Here is a 19,068-nt window from a genome sequence, read left to right as displayed (position 1 = left end):
TCGCAGGCCAGGCCAGAGTCAAGGTGGGACTTGCCGTTTCATGGAAAGGTTGGCAGCCTTCAGTGCAGGTGTCATGTTTTGGGAAATCATTGCTGAGTGCACTAATATCCCTAGTAGACTAAACTTTGTGGCAGACTTCAGTCCTCAGGGGCTGGTTGTGGCGAGTGTCCCAGTCCTGAGGACTCCTGTGTATAGTTCAGAGAACAAAGTTTCAGCTGCTAACACTGATGGTTTCTATTTCAGGAAGACAATTCACGAATGTCTTTTAAGAAAAGGGTTCCCTTAAGACACAACACAAAGAAAAAAGGTATGTCACGTAGATGGTGAAGAATAGAAATGTGTATATTCTGTAATAATTCAGCCATGGATGAGGGTACTGGTATGATCCTATCACAAACAGCTAGTCATGCTTGTCTCTTGAAATATAGTTAAAATATGCAGAGAGCAGTTGATAGACAAAAGGTCTTACTTCTTGCCCGCCATCCCTTTCTGGCCCCCACCGTACCCCCATAATAATAACATCACCAAATTAGAAATTCTCCCCTAAATTGTTTTCATAACTGTTTACTTATAATTTTTTAGATTTGTAGTTTTATGTATTTTAAAAATGTTTTTAAAGATTTATGTATTTGACACAGAGAGAGAACATGAGCACAAGAGGGGCAGAGGGAGAGGGAGAAGCAGACTCCCCACTGAGCAGGGAGCCTGATGCAGGGCTTGAACCCAGGACCTTGGGATCATTACTTGAGCCAAAGGCACCCCTAGATTTGTAGTTTTAAAAGCAGTTTGATGTATAGGCCTTTCTGGTGTAACATATTGGCCATGAAGAGTAGAACGGACATTTTATAGTATTAAATGACATGAAGCTTGGGAAAGGCTTTGCAAATTGTAAAAATCCTATGGACATATGAACTGCTTGTCTTTTCGTTATGTAAGTTGGGTATTTTACAGATGAGGGGCTGAGGCCCAGAATGGGTAGGTATCCTTTCCAAGGTCACATGTTACGTCCCGTTTCGGAATTCTCCTGTTGCAGCAGAACTTGGACGGTGTGCCTTTCAGGGTCTGAAGGTCTCGTATCCGTGGGTAGGGGCACGACCCTGCCGTACATTCCATAACCTTGAATGGTGGCTCGGATCTTTAGCAGTAACTACTGTGCTCTTTGGTTGTGATTTAGTTCCCCAAACAGAACAGCTGCAGCCCTTTCCCTTGGAAGTGCGGTGATCACAGTTCCATGAGATAATAGTGTCTTCTGAGATGATGTCATAGCAGGGATTCCCCAGCTCTGTTTGTTGCCCCTACTCCTTCCGTGGCCTGCGTGTGACGACCCGGGCATTGTTCGCCTTGAAGGAAGATAGAGGGGTGTCTACACAGGAGAGGCTGAAGGGAGCTCTGCTGGCTTGTAGGGAGGAGATGCGCCCAAACTCCCCGGTCCTGTGGGTGGGCTGTCACCTCTCATGTCTCACCGACTGATGTCTCTTAGCATTGTTCACGGCTAAAATAAGTGAGCTGTCGGGAGAGCCTTGAGGGTTCTATGTGAAGGAGAAGAGCACTGGGTTTTTGTTGGGTAGGGCCGCCGAGGAACAGAGGGGGATGGCGTCTGGGGTCCAGCAAGACTGGGGTAAAGAAGGGGCGGTGGTTTTCAGGCTCCAAGACGGTAGTGAGGTTCCTTGTGCTAACTGACCTTTTATACTATTTCCCACCTGTGGGCTGGGAGTGGGGGGCACAGGCCGACTGAGGACCCACCCTACCTTATTATGTTTGGGGCTTCAATTTTAAATTTTCATTGTAATTGTTCATACCTCCACAATTGAAATCTTTCAACAATTTCTTTCTTTTTTTTTAAAGATTTTATTTATTTGAGAGAGAGAGTGAGAGAGCGAGCGAGCATGAGCAGGGGGAGGGGCAGAGGGAGAAGCAGACTCCCTGCTGAGCAGTGAGCCCGACGGAGGGCTCGATCCCAGGACCCTGAGATCAATGACCTGACCTGAAGGCAGACGCTTAACTGACTGAGACCCAGGTGTCCGTCAACAACAATTTCTAATAGAATCAACAGTGAATGTTGGGGAATGCCGACCTCTTGATTTCCGACTGTTCTTGGTGACTTAAGAGGAAAGTCATCATCAGTGTGATAAACGCCAACAAGATGATCAGAGATCGTTTGCTTCATTTTGAAGAAAAAAGGTGGTTTACAAAGTGCATCCCTTGAATGGTAGGACTGGAAGGTGGGGTTTGCCTGTCACGGGGCGGGTGTGAGGGCCCCCGATCGCCACCATGGCCAGAAGGGAGCCGGCTGGGCACCACGGGTAAGTTGGCCCGAGTGTCCGTTCCACTGCAGAGTATGGGTCTGAACCATGGCATCTCAGTGGGTTATTTGATTTGTAACTGAAGGATGCTCTTCAGGTGACAGTTCACGCCACAGAAATCTCCGTGGACAGAACCCAACCCAGCTCCCTCTCCCAGCCCCTCCTGTGCCCTTCCCCGCGCTCAAGGTCTGCAGTACTTAAAAAAAAATCCCATTAAATGCTTCAGGCTTTTATGGAGCCTGAAGTATAGGAGACGTACACCGAACCATCTGCTTTAACAGCACTTAAAATACGCACAGATTCCAGAAACACCTTCATAGACATTTCCTTTTGATTTTTATTTTCATTTCAACAACCTCGCCAGGTGACAATCCTCATTTTCCAGAGGAGAGCAGAATGACGACCCGCCTTGTCCTCGGTGACACAGGTGACAGAAGAAACAGCAGAAATTCCCGCCAATCCGTTTCTCTTCCCCTCACCCCCCATTCTCAGCGAGGTGCGGTGCTGGGCCGAGGCGCCGTCCGGATGGAGGGCTTGCCCCTCACCCCAGCACTGAGTCGTCTTGAGGAGATGGCTCTGAGTGATTTTATGACCCCTCTGGGTTGTTTCCAAGTGGCCAGGTTACCCCTGGGCTCTGCTCCGTGGATCTCTGGTTCAATGACAGCCTTCAAGGTCTCCGGGCACTTTTTTACTCAAGTAGAGGCCACAGGGCTGTTGGGGTTAAGCAGCCAGTCTGAGGCCATGGGTGATTGTGGCCCAGTGCAAAGATTTATTTGGGAGAAGGGAATGAGCCCATTTCACACTTCACTTAGAAAGAGTCACCTTTCCTACTGAAAGCTTGTGGCCATTAGTGGCCATCTGTCCTATCAACCTCCGGAGAAGTAGATGCTTGAGGCCCTGGAGTTCTGGCCAGTTGTAACCCCCATTTCCAGAACAGTGCTGTGCATTCTTACATTTTGTCTGTGTTTGCAAGATTTGTTTTTCTGGGGCCATGAGGCCATTGTAAGTCCCTGAGGTTTAATCCAAGGTGGTAATAAGTTCATTTGTTTGTTTTATGTTACTGGGAATCGTTTTTGGCTGTGTCCCATTGCTGTTATTTTTGCTTGTTTTTGAGAATTGGGAAGTAGAGGGATATTCGAAATGAAGGAACAAAAGAATCAGAAGAAGAAACTGATATTTTTTCCACTGTGATTTTCAACCTTTTTACTTTGCTTCGAAGTGTTCCCCGTTCCGGGGCAAAGCCAGGGAACAAGCATGATGGCTCCCAGTGCCCGGGTGCCTGGCTCAGAAACTCCCTTTGCGGCCTGCATGCAATGGGCCCTCATCTGTCACTCCCCGTGTGCGGACGGCCTGGCAGCCCCCAGGCGGAGTGTGGCCAGGCTGGACACTTGGACTCTTTGGAGTTTTCATTAGATGTCTTTTTTTTTCTTCCTGTGATTTTAGTAAATCTGGGAACTTAGGAATCATTTAAAATAAAATTGTAACTTACTGATTGTCATTCAAAGAGCTGCTGATGTTTGCTGAGATTTAGGTCCAGCAGGCAGGACGGGCCTCATAAAGCACGGAGAACGTGGACCCAGTGACCGGCTTGCCTTTTTGATCAACACGTCTTTAGGTCAAAAGCACCTCATGATTTTGTGTGCTTTTCTTAAGCATGGTCTGTTTTGACTGCCTCTTTTGACTTGTGCTAGCAGTCTGCTCTGGCCAAATTATTATGACTTTAATTTTTATAACTCTGATTTCACATCTTTGGGTACATCGAGGGGACTTCCTTGCCAGAACCAGGCTTCTGCTCATTCCCTGCTGTGTTTATGAGTTTCATCAGGGCGACTCTGAGCGGATTAGTGATTGGGTGTCAGGGCTGTCAGCCCTCACGGCCCCTTCCCTCTCTCCCCACCCCTCAGTGGGTCCGTCCCTGCTTTTCTCTCTCCCTATGGGGAGGCCTAGTGGATAAAGCCTTGCTCTGGGAGCTGTTACCCGTTCTTTATACCGTCGTGTGAAGCTAAGTTGGTGTCCCAGCTTCCCTTGCACGTGGAAGCCACCTTTGCTTGAAGACGCTGACTGTCGGTAAGTAGGTGTGGGATGGAAGTAGTTGAGCTCTGAGGCGTGTGAGGCCAGCCCTAGTCGGTACGGGAGCGTGTTCACCGAGCAGAAAATGACTCCACTGAATACACATCTTATTTGACCCAGGAGAAGGAACACTGCGAGAAAAGCAGATGGTCACCGTTGGCTTTGGTGTCGGGCCTGGTTTGCGTTTCCCCGCGGACCCCTCAGCGTGTCTGGGGGCTTCTGCGAGGTCTTCGGTCTTCGGTAGGCGGCAACTTAGCCAGGGGAGTTTCTTTCCATTCTGTACATTATGAGTGCTGTTATTTGAAAGGTTTTATTGGCCAATTCCTTTAGTGATATTCTCTGATCTTTGATGTCGGTTTAAAATGGTGCTCAGACTCAACCTGGTACAGAGGACAGTGAGCGCTGAGCACCCACAAGTAGCCCTGGAACCTGCCGTCTCCCGGCGGTCGGCTCGGACCAGGCCCAGGGGCCTCGGTGCTCACGGCAAGAGCAGGCAGAGGCATTCGACACTCCCCTCGGGTTCGAGTTGGGCCGAGTTTGTGAAATCTGAGTGTGGTTCACCTGCTCCCCCAGCTCTTCTCAGCTGACGGGCGCGCGTGCGAGGAGCTGCCCCATCCCTCGCGATGCTGCCACGCCGGGGGATTGACTTTAGTTCACTGGGGTTGTTCGAGTTTTGAATCTAATCTTTGCCTTTAGACAGAACTCGAGCCGAGTGATTCTAGAGAAAAGTGTTCACTACGCTTCTCTCCTTAGATACTTTCCTTACTCCTGAACCTAAGTCGTTTCTGAGACCCTAGGATCGCTCTTTCTTGTGCCCCCAACTCAGTTCCTGTATAGTAATCGACCTGTAGTCGTTCTTGGGACAAACTGTCGTTTGGTTGCAGAGAACCACAATGAAGCAATACTCTAGTAAAGTGAATATTGCAATAAAGCAAAGTCAGACGAAGGTTTTGGTTTCCTACTGTGTAGAAAAGTTACATTACATACTATGTTGTAGTCTGTTAAGTGTGTAATAGCATTATGTTTTAAAAAATCTACGTACTTTAACTAAGAAATCCTTTAGTTTTTTATAATAATATTTTTTATAATTTTTTATTTTATTATATTATGTTAGTCACCATACAGTACATCCCTTGTTTTTTTTCTTTTCAAACATTTTTTGTTTTACAATGCTGCAAAAAGAAATTCTTATAAAAGAGCCAAATAATACAGAAATAGAGACTAAGTATAAATTTCCTCTTTATCTGCCCAGTCCCACAATATCACTCTTCCCACCATAGGCAACCACTAGTTTCAGTTTGGTCTGTGCTGTCACAGACCTTTTTTCTAAGCATCTGTATTTTATACATGTATACGCACATACACCTTTTTTTTTTTTTAAATAAACTAAACTTTAAGAATCACTGTGCAATTTGCTTCGCTTATCAATATGTTGGGAAAGTTTTCTGTATCAGTGTATGTACATCTCTCCTTTCTAAAATAATTTCATAATATAGATATGCCATAATCACTTAATAATTCCCAAATCAGGGGCTTCAAAGTTATTTGCAGTTTTTTATTATAAACAATCAATATCATTGTACATACATGTGTATACACAAATGTGATTTTTTCAATAGGATGGATTACTAGGAGAAATGCTATGTTTAAAAGTATGAAAGTTTTTAAGCTCCATCTATTTACACAAATATCCACACTGTGTTTCTCTATGTATTTCCTAACAATGAAAATTAATTATCTTAATTTTTACCAAATTGATAATAAAAATTTTGATATGTTAACTTCTATTTCCCTAATTACTAGTGAGATTGGTCATCATCTCACCTATCTGTTGCCTAATCTTCATATTAAAGGAAGTACAAACTATGGTTATGGGAATTTAGAAACTAGATTTTAGTCCCGGGTTTGTAATTAGCTTTGCAGACTTTGATCAGCTAAATTACCCTTCTTCTTTTTTTTTTTTATGTTTTTTTATTATATTATGTTAGTCACCATACAGTACATCCCTGGTTTCCGATGTAAAGTTCCATGATTCATTAGTTGCATACAACACCCAGTGCACCATGCAATATGTGCCCTCCTTAATACCCATCACCAGCCTATCCCATTCCCACACCCCCTCCCCTCTGAAGCCCTCAGTTTGTTTCTCAGCGTCCATAGTCTCTCATGCTTCATTCCCCCTTCTGATTACCCCCCCTTTCTTTATCCCTTTCTTCTCAGAAGAAATCCTTTATTGCTAAAAAAATACTCTCATCTGAGATTTGGTGAGTGGTAATCACTGCTCATAGATCACCGTATCACATATAACAACAATGAAAAAGTTTGAAATATTACAAGAATTACCAAAACGTGACATGGAGACATGAGGAAATGCTGTTGGAACAGTGGTGCTGACAGACACGCTTGACGCAGGGTTGCCACCTTCAATTTGTAAAAAAAAAACCAAGCTAACAAAAAACAGGAAAACAAAACAAAAAAACCCCAGTATCTGCAAAGTGCAATAAAATGAGGTCTGCCTGAAAGTGAAGCCCCTCTCCAGTTTCGTAGGATTAATAATGTTAGCTTGATTAAATGATCTTTCATGTTCGTAAAAACTGTTTCTTGGTGTCTATAAAAAGGTTGAGTTTATATGGCTGCTTTCCTCTTCAGTGATGGGACACCATGTGCCTTGTACACAGCGGTGGAGGAAGACGGCCCATGTCCTTTGTCTTACCTGAGAGTCATGAAAATAGGGTGTAGGCTTTCTCCTCCAAAATGTTCTTGTGGAGAACCTATCCTTGGCTACATTAATACTGATAAGAGAACATTAATATGTGATAACTTATAGATTATATTTAAACAATTTGGGAATTGATAAGGAGAAGCAAAGTGTTAATCAGAGGAACTGAGCGTTCAAATGAACCTTAATAGCTTAATCAATGATGTGTGTGGAGGGAAGTGTGCTGGACTGAGAGCTCGGGGGCCAAGTACCCGCCCCGCCCCCGGGGATCTGTGACATCCAAGCAAGTCACTCAAACTCTTCAAACATTGTTTTCCTCATTGATAGCACATGGCATGTTGTGATGTTACATGAGGGAAGTAATCTAAAGGTATACTGGGAACTCGAAACCGCGTACAAACCTACGGCCATTCTTCATTCTGTGCTTTCTTCTCTTGGAACTCCCCTGGGTTCTGCAGGTCTGTTTGCATGTGGCGAAGAGACACCTGCGTCTGCCTGCTTGGCTGGGGGGCCCGCTCCCGCTGTGGCGTGCCCCCATCAGTGTCTTGCTTTCACTTCCAGCCATCTCTGCACACCTGGTTTGACTGGTCCTCCAGTCGACGTTTTACTGTCATTGTGTGCCAAGTGAATATTCAGGTTGAAACACTTGCTAACGTTGAATGGTCCAGGAAGGGATTCTAACCTGCTTTCACCATATACTTTAGTTGAATTTCTTGGCAAATTTCACAGGAATAATACCTATAGCATAATGTGTTGTCATTCCTTTGAAATGAGATGTTTTCATCAGTATGAAGAAAAGAAGAATAAATAGTTTATAACATGATGGGGATTTAGTCTAGGAAGGGGCCCTAAAGATCCAATAGCCCCCGGCCCCCATCACCTCTGCAATTTCTCTTCTGATGAGGTTCTATTCCCACTACTATCTGGGTCTTATTTTTTATGTGTAAAATAAAAGGTAAGGACAAAATCACCGGTTTTCAGTCTTTAAAAGGAACATTGGAATGTTTTACAGTGGAGAACCCGAGGGGTCAAGGTTAGTACCTCCAGTGATAAAGTGATGTCGATCTCATATACCTGCTGGTAGGATGCAGTGGGAAGGACACCGTGTCCCTCTGGGGCTGCTCCCCCAAATCCGTGACTCCGGTCCATTCGTGAGAAGGTGTCAGCCACACCCAGCCTGAGGGACGTTCCACAGAATACCCGGCCAGTAGTCTTCAGAAGTGGCCTGGCCATTGGGAAGGGAGGAGAGCCCAAGAAGCTGTCACCGTTGGGAGGACACTAGGAGACAAGAGCACTGGCTGAAAGGTGCTATGGTGAATTGGGTCCAGAACAGAAAAAGGATATTAATGGAAAAACTGGTGGAATCCAAATAAAGCCCGTAGTTCAATAGTATTGTCTTAATGTTAATTTTAGTTTTCCTTAATGCACCGTGGTTACGTGAGATGCTAACTCCAGGTGAAGTGAGGTGGGGGGGGTGTTGGAATGCCATCAGGATTGCAGAGGGCAGTGGACATGGGTCATCATGTTGTTTGGTGCTGGTGAGGTCCAGGGTGTGGTCTTGGGAGAAAGATGGAGAACAGGCGCGCTGGGTGTGATGAGATGGCAGAGCGGAGAGACCAAGTTTGGAAGATTTGTCTCGAGTGGCTACTGAGATCCCCAAGGGCTGTGGCAGCGGCTCTGAGAGAGGGACTGAGCACTGGGAGAGTCAGGGAGACAGTGGCCACTCCAAGGAGAGGAAGTGGCAGGTAGAGTCTGAGGACATGGACTGCGAAGGGTTTTAGGGAGGAGGAAGGGCAAACAGTCTGGACATGGCAGTGAGGGCAAGGAGGACCCATCCGCGCTTCCGAGTGTGTGGAAGAGCCAGCGGCCATCGCTTGGGAAGACTGCTGGGGAGGCTGTGTCCTCAGGAGGGTATGACTTGGGTCGTCTTTTCTGCAGGGCACTTTGAAGCTTGTGTACCCCTGAGCCAGCAGTCTGCATCTGGAAGTTTATCCTAAGGCTGTAAAGTCAGGCACGTTCTTATTGTCTATTGCCAGACTTCATGTACATTACAACTTAAAACAGCAAGCGGTGGGTCTACCGGGACTTAGATTTATTTCTGTTTTAGGGGGCTTTTCTCTGTGTTCAAAATTTTCTATCATGAGCACATTTGAATACAGAAAATTAAAATTATTTTAAGAATAAAGCAGCCTATACTGGCCGCAGGCTGGCTCATTAGGTTACCCTGTTTTTCTAGGTCCCCAGGGGGAGAGGACTCCTTCAAGCCACTATCAGAGATGTTGTGAATTCAAACTACTTTTTGATTTAATTTGTAATTCCCTCTAAGGGCTTGGAAAATGTTTTTGCTGATTTATTTAAAAACATTGTAGCCCACAGATAAATCAGACGCCTAGGTGATAGTTACAAAGTACAAAAATTAAATGCTATCTAACTCTGGGCTTCGAACTTTTGGCAAACGAATTACACCCCAAACCAACACATTGGATTTATTGTCACCAATTCGAGCCTGACATCTTAATTCATAATGAGCGGCTGCCGTCTACTGCAGCAATCACAGAAATAAGTGACAGCAAAATGAGGTTTCCAGGCAAGTGCTGACTACCGCGCTCATGACGTGTTCCCATCACGTGTACTTTAAAGCGGACAAGTGACGGAATTCTCCGTGGACAGAGGCAGGGTTTTCCTGACCTCCTCCGGCTGCTGCGGTCAGTATGGTTCTGGGTGGCCTCTGGCCTCCCACGATGTCCTCACAACCAGCCCGCTCTTCAGACTCTGAGTTCTCGTTCCTTCTCCTCTGCCCCAGTTTTCAGATTCCGCAGCTGCTGCCGTTGGCAGTTTCATCTCTCCAATCAAATCTTGTAACAGCTTCTCGAATTTCTTCCTCCAGTGGCTGTCAGCTCCCCCGGCTGCTCTTGTCCGTCTTTTTTCATCCCACTTGCCAAAATGTCAGGCCTTCAGAACAGCCTCAGTCTAGCTCTTTGGCTCCTGAGTTCAAGTTCACTGAAGTGCTTATTAGTAAAAGTATTTCTCTGTTAATTATGCCCGTGGAGACATGGGTACACTCTCTGATAGGACCGATATTTTCATGCTATGTTCATGAGCTGGCAGAGACCCCATAAACCTCAGAATACCTGAAGTCAAAGCGAAATTGCCAGATAAGTGTTAAATGGGGCAGATCCGCCAAGCTGTGTGGCATTTATTCACACCGTACCGTGTGTAGTCGTGGGTTCTCTCTTGCAAGCGCTGACATTAAGTCATACATTTCTTTTAGTGTTTTTCATTTTAGACTGAATGTTCTATTTTTATTGCTGTTTGCTGTTGGGGGTTTTTGAAAGGCAGATGCTGTGTAAGTTGAGCGGGTTTACATTTTCTGGTGGTTCGTTGGGTGCCCCCGGCACCTGCAGTTTACGGTTGACTGGTGTAACTGGAGAGACTCTGTTACCTATTAAATCTTGTGTGGCGAAGGAAATGCCACCGTGTGCCCCTGACTTCCCTCAGGAAAACTACATGAGGAAGCAGTTTAAGAAAAATATGCTTTTCTTTAGAGGAAGAGAAATAAGATCACAGTTTTGCCAGTTGCCCTGTGATCTCAGAAACTACAATTTGCATAATGTTGGCATGACTTTCTGTATCATGATGCATGATTATCCTTTTACTGAAATTGGCTCTAATTCTCTCCAAACTAGTCCACATGCTTATATTCCAGCAATTCCTTTAGCCGTAGATCTTACATGTAAATCTCATGGTATGTAAACCCTTTGGTCAGTTTATTAATACCTGGATTTTTCTCTCTTTTTTAGCATCTCTCAAGAACTTCAGCAAGAATAAAAAAGTGGTTCCATTTCCTGGTAAGAGAGTGAATTATTGATGATCATTTGTGGGGCACGTGTGACACGTGCAGACGGCTGTTCTGGGCTCACTTTGTCCATTTGTCAGTTTCCCCGTTGAAAAGGTCCCAAGTAGGTCACTTTATGCATTGCCCCAGCCCGGGCACCCACCAGCTCTTCCGTCCACGGGCTGCCTTCCACGGGCTGCCTTCCACTTGTATTATGTGGCTTTGAACAGATGACTTACTCTCATCACTAAGCAGGGACCCCTCTAAACTGTACTTTGTATGGCCTGGTTTTTCAGTGTATGGTAAGTGCAGGTTTGGGCCCACCATATGGTGGCGCTGTCTGTCAGCCCACAGTTCGGTCCAGGCATTACGTAATTACTGCAATATTTCACTTCATACCCTTCTAATATTTTGTAAAAAAAAAAAATGCAAAAGAGAAAAACTAAAGCTCCTCAAACTTGTGACAAGAAGTACAGATTTCAGACAGGAGACTTGGGACAGAGGCGCGCACCCAAGTGACACACTTTTAGCCCCACGTAGAGGTCCACTGGGTCGTGCACTCAGCTCTGATAAGAAATGGAGCATGAGTGTGTGATGCCAGTAGCATCTTATTGGAGACTGCATTTAAAGGGCAAAGAGAGCTCAGGGAGCTTGGAAATATGTTTTATTGCATAATAATATAACATTATTTTATATTAATATTTAACATAAACATATTACATTTTATGGTAATCTAGTACTCACATAAACATGCTTTAATATCTTAATTCTATTTTTAATCTTGCACATTCTAATTTCCTATGTGTTTAGGAAGGCTTTATGTGTAGGACTGGGGACGGCTGGTTCTTTCATTCTTTATTGCCTTATTCTTACATCTATCCAACATTTTCTGAGTACCTTCTGTGTTCCGGGTTGAGCTGGGTGCTGGAGGCACAAGGCTGAGTGAGGCAGCCCTGCCCGCGTGTGGGGGCAGGCGGACCGTGAGCAGGGATCACACCCAGCTACAGGAGGGAAGGTGCAGGAGGGCGCAAGCTGCGGAGGGGGTCCCTAGCGCTGAACGCCTCCCCTCCCTGGGGTTTGCAAAGGGCGGCTTCAGCCGAGCTGGCTCTCACCGCCTCTGCCTAGCATTTGGCACACGGTCAGGTTCCCTCGCGGCAGTTCCTAGTTCGCCCCTTTGCTGTTGAGACTCACGTGATCATGGGTGGGTCCTGATCAATGTCTACAGCTCACTGTCTGCTTTCCTTCACTCACCACCATAATCCTGCGTTTTTAAGACTCATACTTTTACCCTGTGTTTCAAGAAAGAAATAACCAGGAAAAAAAAAAAAAAAGGAAATGACCTGAACGCAGAAAGGGGAGGGGCTTGTGCGCTACTGCTCTTAGAGGAGCCAGCCGGGACTCGAGCGCGCACAGAGGGAAGCGGTGTGGACCTGCCGGTCTGTGCAGGTGCTTGGCGAGTGCTGGTGCGTGGAGAGGAGGGCTCGGTCTTGCCCTGTCCGCGAAGCGCACTTACAGTGGGGGTGGGGCGCAGGCGCGTACACAGATGGAGCGTGGCTGGGTGTCCGGCCCAGGGGAGAGGCTGCAGGGCTGCAGAGATTGTGCAGTAAGGAGAGGATGGCTGGGGAGAGCGGAGGGTCAGCTGGGAGGCGCCAGGCCTGCGGTGTGGAGCGGGGCTCCGCAGGCGTCCATGCAGTGGTCCGTCGGAAGGGCAAGTGTGCGGCCCGATGGGAAGGGGAGGTGGAAATGCCCGTCAGACTCGCTGTAAGGTCCTCGGATGGCCGAGGAGGCTGGGCCGGGCGCGCCCCGTCTCAGGGACGGTGCACAGTGAGGGACTCTTTCTGGATTGCTCAAAGCCTGCTGGCGGGTGGAGGCTCGGCTGGGTGTCCCTGTCCCAGCCCAGATGGGTCCTGGACTTTGCAGGGCCGCCGCCTTCCCCACGGGCCTTCCAGCGAGCAGCAGGAGGAAGGTGGCGCGGACCTCACCCTCCTCAGCGCAGAGCCTGGCCATGCGGCCCAAACTGGAGTGTGGCCCGGGTGGCGGCGGGCTGGCAGGAAGGGTCTCCGGTGACCCTGCCCTCAGGGAGAAGAGGAGCCCAGCCCTGGTGGGCCTCTGGCCGACCTGGCTGCAACCTGTGTGTCATTGTGAGGGTTTGGGCTTCGTCCTGTTACCAGGTCAGAGCAGGGGTGCCAGGGGGTCAAACTGATATTGAAGGTGATGCCTTTGACTGAAGGAGGGAAGGGAAAGGTGAGAGCGCGACCTTCGCTCACAACACCCTGTGAAGTGACGGAGGCCTGGAGCGGGCGTGGGCTGCAGAGAAGGGACAGGGTTCCCTGAGGTGACGGAGGCCTGGAGTGGCGTGGGCTGCAGAGCAGGGACAGCGTTCCCTGTGGTGACGGAGGCCTGGAGCGGCGTGGGCTGCAGAGAATGGGCTTTGGAGGAGGATTCGTGGAGTTGACCAGATTGACCAGACTTGGCCACAGGTTGGATATGCGCGGCAAGGATGAAGTTGGAGTTGGGGCTCTGGATTGGGGTCTAGGTCTTGCTTCTGCAAAGGAGAGAAAGAACAGGTTTTGAGGGAAGGCAATAGGTAAGCATGTCGGTAAGATACCTGGCTTCTCTGAGGTTCTGTGAGGACTCTCAGGGGAGACATTCTTCGACAGGTAATTTCAAATAGTTCTCTTTTCAGTGTCCAGGAGCAGCCTTTGATTCCCTATGCCCAGTGGCCTGTGTCACTGTGGAGTAGATGGTATCATCATTGACAAATGTGGTTTGGGAAGCAATTTAATAAGTACCTCATAATCTTTCTCCTTCTATGGGTCGTTTTCATGTGCTGGTGCCTCTTCTGGAGAAAGACAGTGGCTCTGGATTTTTCTTCACTCTGATTCTTTCTTTTTGGTCTTACTAAAAGTGCCTTTTTTTTTTTTTATCTCAGTGACCTGTAGAAAAAGCAAGAGCCTTCCCTATGGTTTTTTAGTTTTTACACAACTAACGAATATATCTATTTAATATTTGGTAAGACATCATTTATACTTGCTTCTCTTAAGCTTCTCTGATACTATCACATTCTACCTATTTTATGCTTAAGATCTTATTTCCAAGTGAGAGTAAAAGTGGTAATGTATGTAAAGCACATTGTAAGTGTGCTATTCTGTGTGAGAATTATTTTTATTAAAATATTATCACTATCAATATGAAATCAACGATACAGTACCAATGTTTGTCATTTTATGATCTATTTTACTTGGTTTAGATGGCTATTATGTTTATTGGTGATTTTGTTTTATTTTGTTTACTGAAAACAAGAAAAAGAACCATATGACATTCTAGAGAAAAAAAACACACCTGTACCACTAGAAATCCCAGTAAAAATAGAAGACCAAAGAGAACCACCAATGGGACAACAATCACGAGAATCATCATCGACACAATCAGAAGAGCAACCTGAGGAACAAACATTGCCCAAACAGCCACCTTTGGGACAAGCGTCCCAAGAACAGATTCCTGACAAGCAAAAATCAATTGAGCAGCCACCTTTGGGACAAGCGTCCCAAGAACAGATACCTGACAAACAAGAATCAATTGAGCAGCCACCTTTGGGACAAGCGTCCCAAGAACAGATTCCTGACAAACAAGAATCAATTGAGCAGCCACCTTTGGGACAAGCATCCCAAGAACAGATACCTGACAAACAAGAATCAATTGAGCAGCCACCTTTGGGACAAGCGTCCCAAGAACAGATACCTGACAAGCAAGAATCATTTGAGCAGCCACCTTTGGGACAAGCGTCCCAAGAACAGATACCTGACAAACAAGAATCAATTGAACAGCCATCACTGGGACAAAAAGAGATGGCCCAGGGAGAAAAAACTAAACAACAAATACCATGAAAACAAAATATTAGCCACGTGGTTAAGAACAACAGTCAGAAGCTAGAAAGGATCATAAGGCAAATGAAAATGAAATTAGACGTTTTTTTCACATTATACAGAAGAGGTATGCTAGTACAATATGAAAATTGTGCATTTCGTATTTTGGTGGCCAAAATTAAAGAAGAATGACTAAGACTAAATTCATCTGGAATTCCTTCCTCTGTTCCCTGACTATAAAGCTGGAAGGGGAGGGAAGTGATTAGTGAGACGTAATATGTACTGCCACCTGGCTCAGACCTTCAGTTTTCACAATATCAGTCTGTATCTGGTATTCCAGAGGGACTCATCTGCCCTGAAAATGGCATATATTTACATAGTGACCTATGGTTAATTTTTCCTGTTTAAAAGTGAATTAAGGTATCTTATAATTATACCTATCATCTATATATATACATCCAAGCACATACACATCTCTCTCTCACACACACGCCTTAGATATCAGAAATTGACAGTAGAACCCAGGGAAAGGCACATTTTTGGTGATTAAGAGAATGGACTCTCAAGTCAGATTATACAAGTTTAGCTTCTCCAGTAAGTGTGTGAACTACGTCTGTACTTCAGTTTACTCATCCATAAATTGGGGCTAATAATCACACCTAGTTCATAGGTTGCTGGGATAATTTAAAGCAATAATGTTTATTATAAAGTGCTTAGGACAGTGCTGGACACATGGAAAGCACTAAAATATGTTAGCTTTTACTGTTACTTCATTTTAGTTGTTTTTGTTTGTTATTAAATGACAGAAGATAAGCAGACTATTCTACCCAGATTCTTTGCTATGATTATTAGTAATTTGACTCTTGTAGTTAACTGAGCTGCTTGTCCACCAGAACAAAAATGGAAACAAGGATTTTAGGATCATCAAGGTCTTCACTGTTGTTAATTAGTTTTACAATGTTGGCTTGTGGATGGAGAAAGGAAAGCTCTCATTTCACCGTAATGATGCCTTCTTGATTTCTTGTTGGACATGCCTAGAGTGTTTATGACAGGAAGCTGTCATCACATGGAAACCACCTCCATCTCATCTTTAGCTTTTTGGTTAACTAATAAGTTTCTGGTGGAGAGCCCATCGATTTGGATCTGGCTCCATGCTTAGTACGTATTTTGGAAATATGAATTTGAAAAATAACTTTAGGACGGCATTTCCTGCTCCTTTTAGCCAGAGGCTTCTGTCCCAGTGTCCTGGTGTATGTCATCGTGTGGAGAGGATGGACTAGGAGTGAGAACTGTGGGCCTCCTTTGTTGGCCATGTGGTCTTGAACATCTACTTGTCCTTTCTGAGCATCAGTTGTCTCCTGTAAAATTAGAATGTTAGAGCTGTGAGCAAATCTCGAGGTGGCAGAGGTTACAGCAGGCATTGTTTCATGGTCACCACGGGGGTTTGGAGGCTGGTCCCAAGTCACCTGTGCTGTAGCTTTAGGTGGCCGGGCCAAGACTTGAACTCATGTGTTTCTTTCCTTTCTCCCCTAAAAAAAATTAGTTCTGAATCCACCATAATACTCAACTTGCCTTAGTATAGAATTATTGTATGAATCAAATAAAATTAAGCTCTCTGAAATTCCTGGTACTACTCTGGTGTAATATAGACTCATCTAATTTTAACGGACACATGACTACTGCTTTCTGTAAAATATCGCATCTGGACGATGTTCACATTTGGGATGTAGCTTGAGGGAGTTCTGGGTGTCAGGGAATGGACTGCTTAACTCCTTTCAGAGAGTTATTAAGTATTAAAGTCAAACAGAAAATGCAGACCCAAACAATGTCATGGCGTCTTAGCACGTTTGAAGATATGGGGCTGAGGTTGGAAGGGGAGAAGATGGACAAAGGGTCATCTTTTTCATTTCATTTCATTTCATTTCATTTCATTTCATTTCATTTCGTTTTTGATTTTTTAAAAAATTTATTTGAAGAGATAGAGACAGCCAGCGAGAGAGGGAACACAAGCAGGGGGAGTGGGAGAGGAAGAAGCAGGCTCATAGCGGAGGAGCCTGACGTGGGGCTCGATCCCATAACGCTGGGATCATGCCCTGAGCTGAAGGCAGACGCCTAACGACTGCGGCACCCAGGCGCCCCTGTTTTTGATTTTAATTCCAGTGTAGTTAACATATAGTGTTCTTTTTTATTAATATTTTTATTATATTATGTTAGTCACCATACAGTACATCCCTAGTTTTTGATGTAAAGTTCCATGATTCATTACTTGCGTATAACACCCAGTGTTCTGTTAGTTTTCTGTTGGTTTCAGGTGTACAATACAGTGATTCAACACTTCCGTCTTCAGTGCTCATCAGGATGGTGTACCTTCATCCCCATCACCTGTTTCCCCCATCCTCCTACCCACCTCGTCTCTGGTAACCACCTGGGAGCGGAAACTGCTTTTTGGCTGGTCTCCTTTATCCCCCCCTGTGTTCATTTGTTTTGTCTCTTAAATTCCACTTATGAGAAAAATCATGTGGTATTTATCTTTTTCTGGCTTATTTCACTTAGCATAATACCTTCTAGTTCCATCCATGTTGTTGCAAATGGCAGAATTTCATTCTTTTTTATGGCTGAGTAATATTCCATTGTGTGTATATATACACTATATACACACATATATGCAAACATATGCAAAAATACACACACACACTCACCACATCTTCTTTATCCATTCATCAGTTGATGGACACTTGAGCTGCTTCCATATCTTTTTTTTAAATAAATATTTTATTTATTTATTTGACAGAGAGAGAAGAGCACAAGTAGGCAGAGCAGCAGGCAGAGGGAGAGGGAGAAGCAGGCTTCCTGCTGAGCAGGGAACCCAACAAGGGGCTCGATCCCAGGACCTGGGGATCATGACTTGAGCCGAAGACAGCTGCTTAAGTCATCATATCTTGGCTATTGTAGATAATGCTACTATAAACATAGGGATGCATGTATCCCTTCGAATTAGTGTTTTTGTATTCTTTGGGTAAATACCTAGTAGTTCAATTGTTTCTACGGGTCATAGGGTAGCTCTATTTTTAACTTTTTGAGGAACCTCCATACTGTTTTCCACAGTGGCTGCATGAGTTTACATTCCCACCAACAGTTTAAGAAGGTCCCTTTTTCTCCACATCCTCGCCCACACTTCTTTCCTGTGTTTTTTATTTTAGCCATAATGACAGGTGTGAGGTGATGTCTCATTGTGGTTTTGATTTGCATTTCAGGAAGGGGTTTCTTTAGATCAGACACTGAACTAATGAGATATAAGTTGATTACTGAAATAATTTCAAAATAAATTTTCAAGGTTGTTTCTGTATCAGTACCTGCCTGGGGGCACATTGCTGTTTCGATGCTCTGTGATTAGCTTTCATGCAATACTGTAGATTTGCAACTTGCCACAGGCTGCCGTCTAGAAAAATACCCAGAACCTACATGCTAGCAGAGATACCAGCTCTTGGGATCTGGGAATAAAACGTGACCAGATAACAGTTTGGGGAAGTTCTCTTTTAACCTGCTTTTGTAATGTTTTCAGATGGCTTGGAGTGGAAACCAAAACATTAAAAAAAAATCACCTTTATATCTACTTGATGTTCGTTTTCCTTCAATCATGGTGCTTCCATCTCACATACGGACATCTTAATAGCGAGAAACATCACCTCTGGGGTGAAATAAGCCCATGTACTGTGTCTTCTCAAAAGCTAAAGATGAGGGTTTTCCAGTGGATTCCATAGCGTTCTAATTAGTTTTTTTTTTTTTTGGTATTTCTTTTCAGTAAACATTTAAAAGAATGAAGTGTAGTTCTTTATAATTAAGCCTCACAAAGATCATTAAAAAAACCAGAGGAATTTGTAATAACCTGTGCACATATTCCCCTCATTTGTTTTTCTTGGAATGTGTAGTGGAAGGTATTATTGCATTTTTAATTTTTTTTTTTTTTTAGAGAGGGTGGGGAGGGGCAGAAAGAGAGAAAGAAAGAGCATCGTAAGCAGGCTCCACGCCCAGCGCAGAGCCCAGCATGTGCCGGATCTCACAATCCTGAGATCACTACCTGAGCCGAAATCAGGAGTCAGATGCTTAACCGACCGAGCCACCCAGGCACCTGTATTGCATTTTTATACGGCTCGGTTCTCACAAAGACGTATCTAGAACTGCTATGTGAAGTTCCAAGTGTGAAAATATTTTTACCTTCTCAAAGATCAGTTCAAAATGAAAAGAAAACATATCCAAGTTAGGTGGGGAAAGGAT

At 45.0% G+C, this 19,068-nt stretch overlaps 1 protein-coding gene across 1 annotated transcript in view; it reads left to right on the top strand.

Annotated features, from left to right (window-relative positions):
- The window catches only part of DCDC2C (doublecortin domain containing 2C), an 89,745-nt gene extending 71,117 nt beyond the window's left edge, over nt 1–18,628 (top strand). Inside the window, exons 11-13 of the mRNA XM_044390097.3 lie at nt 244–307; nt 10,893–10,940; nt 14,231–18,628. Coding sequence (XP_044246032.2) covers nt 244–307; nt 10,893–10,940; nt 14,231–14,814 — 696 coding nt within the window. The 3' untranslated portion in view covers nt 14,815–18,628. The remainder of the gene's footprint in view (nt 1–243; nt 308–10,892; nt 10,941–14,230) is intronic.
- The last annotated feature ends 440 nt before the right edge of the window (nt 18,629–19,068 follow it).

Source organism: Ursus arctos, unplaced genomic scaffold (assembly GCF_023065955.2).
Source record: "Ursus arctos isolate Adak ecotype North America unplaced genomic scaffold, UrsArc2.0 scaffold_8, whole genome shotgun sequence".
Lineage (NCBI taxonomy): Eukaryota > Metazoa > Chordata > Mammalia > Carnivora > Ursidae > Ursus > Ursus arctos.
The sequence above is the reverse complement of the archived record's forward strand: the minus strand, read 5'-3'. Positions and strand labels throughout refer to the sequence as shown.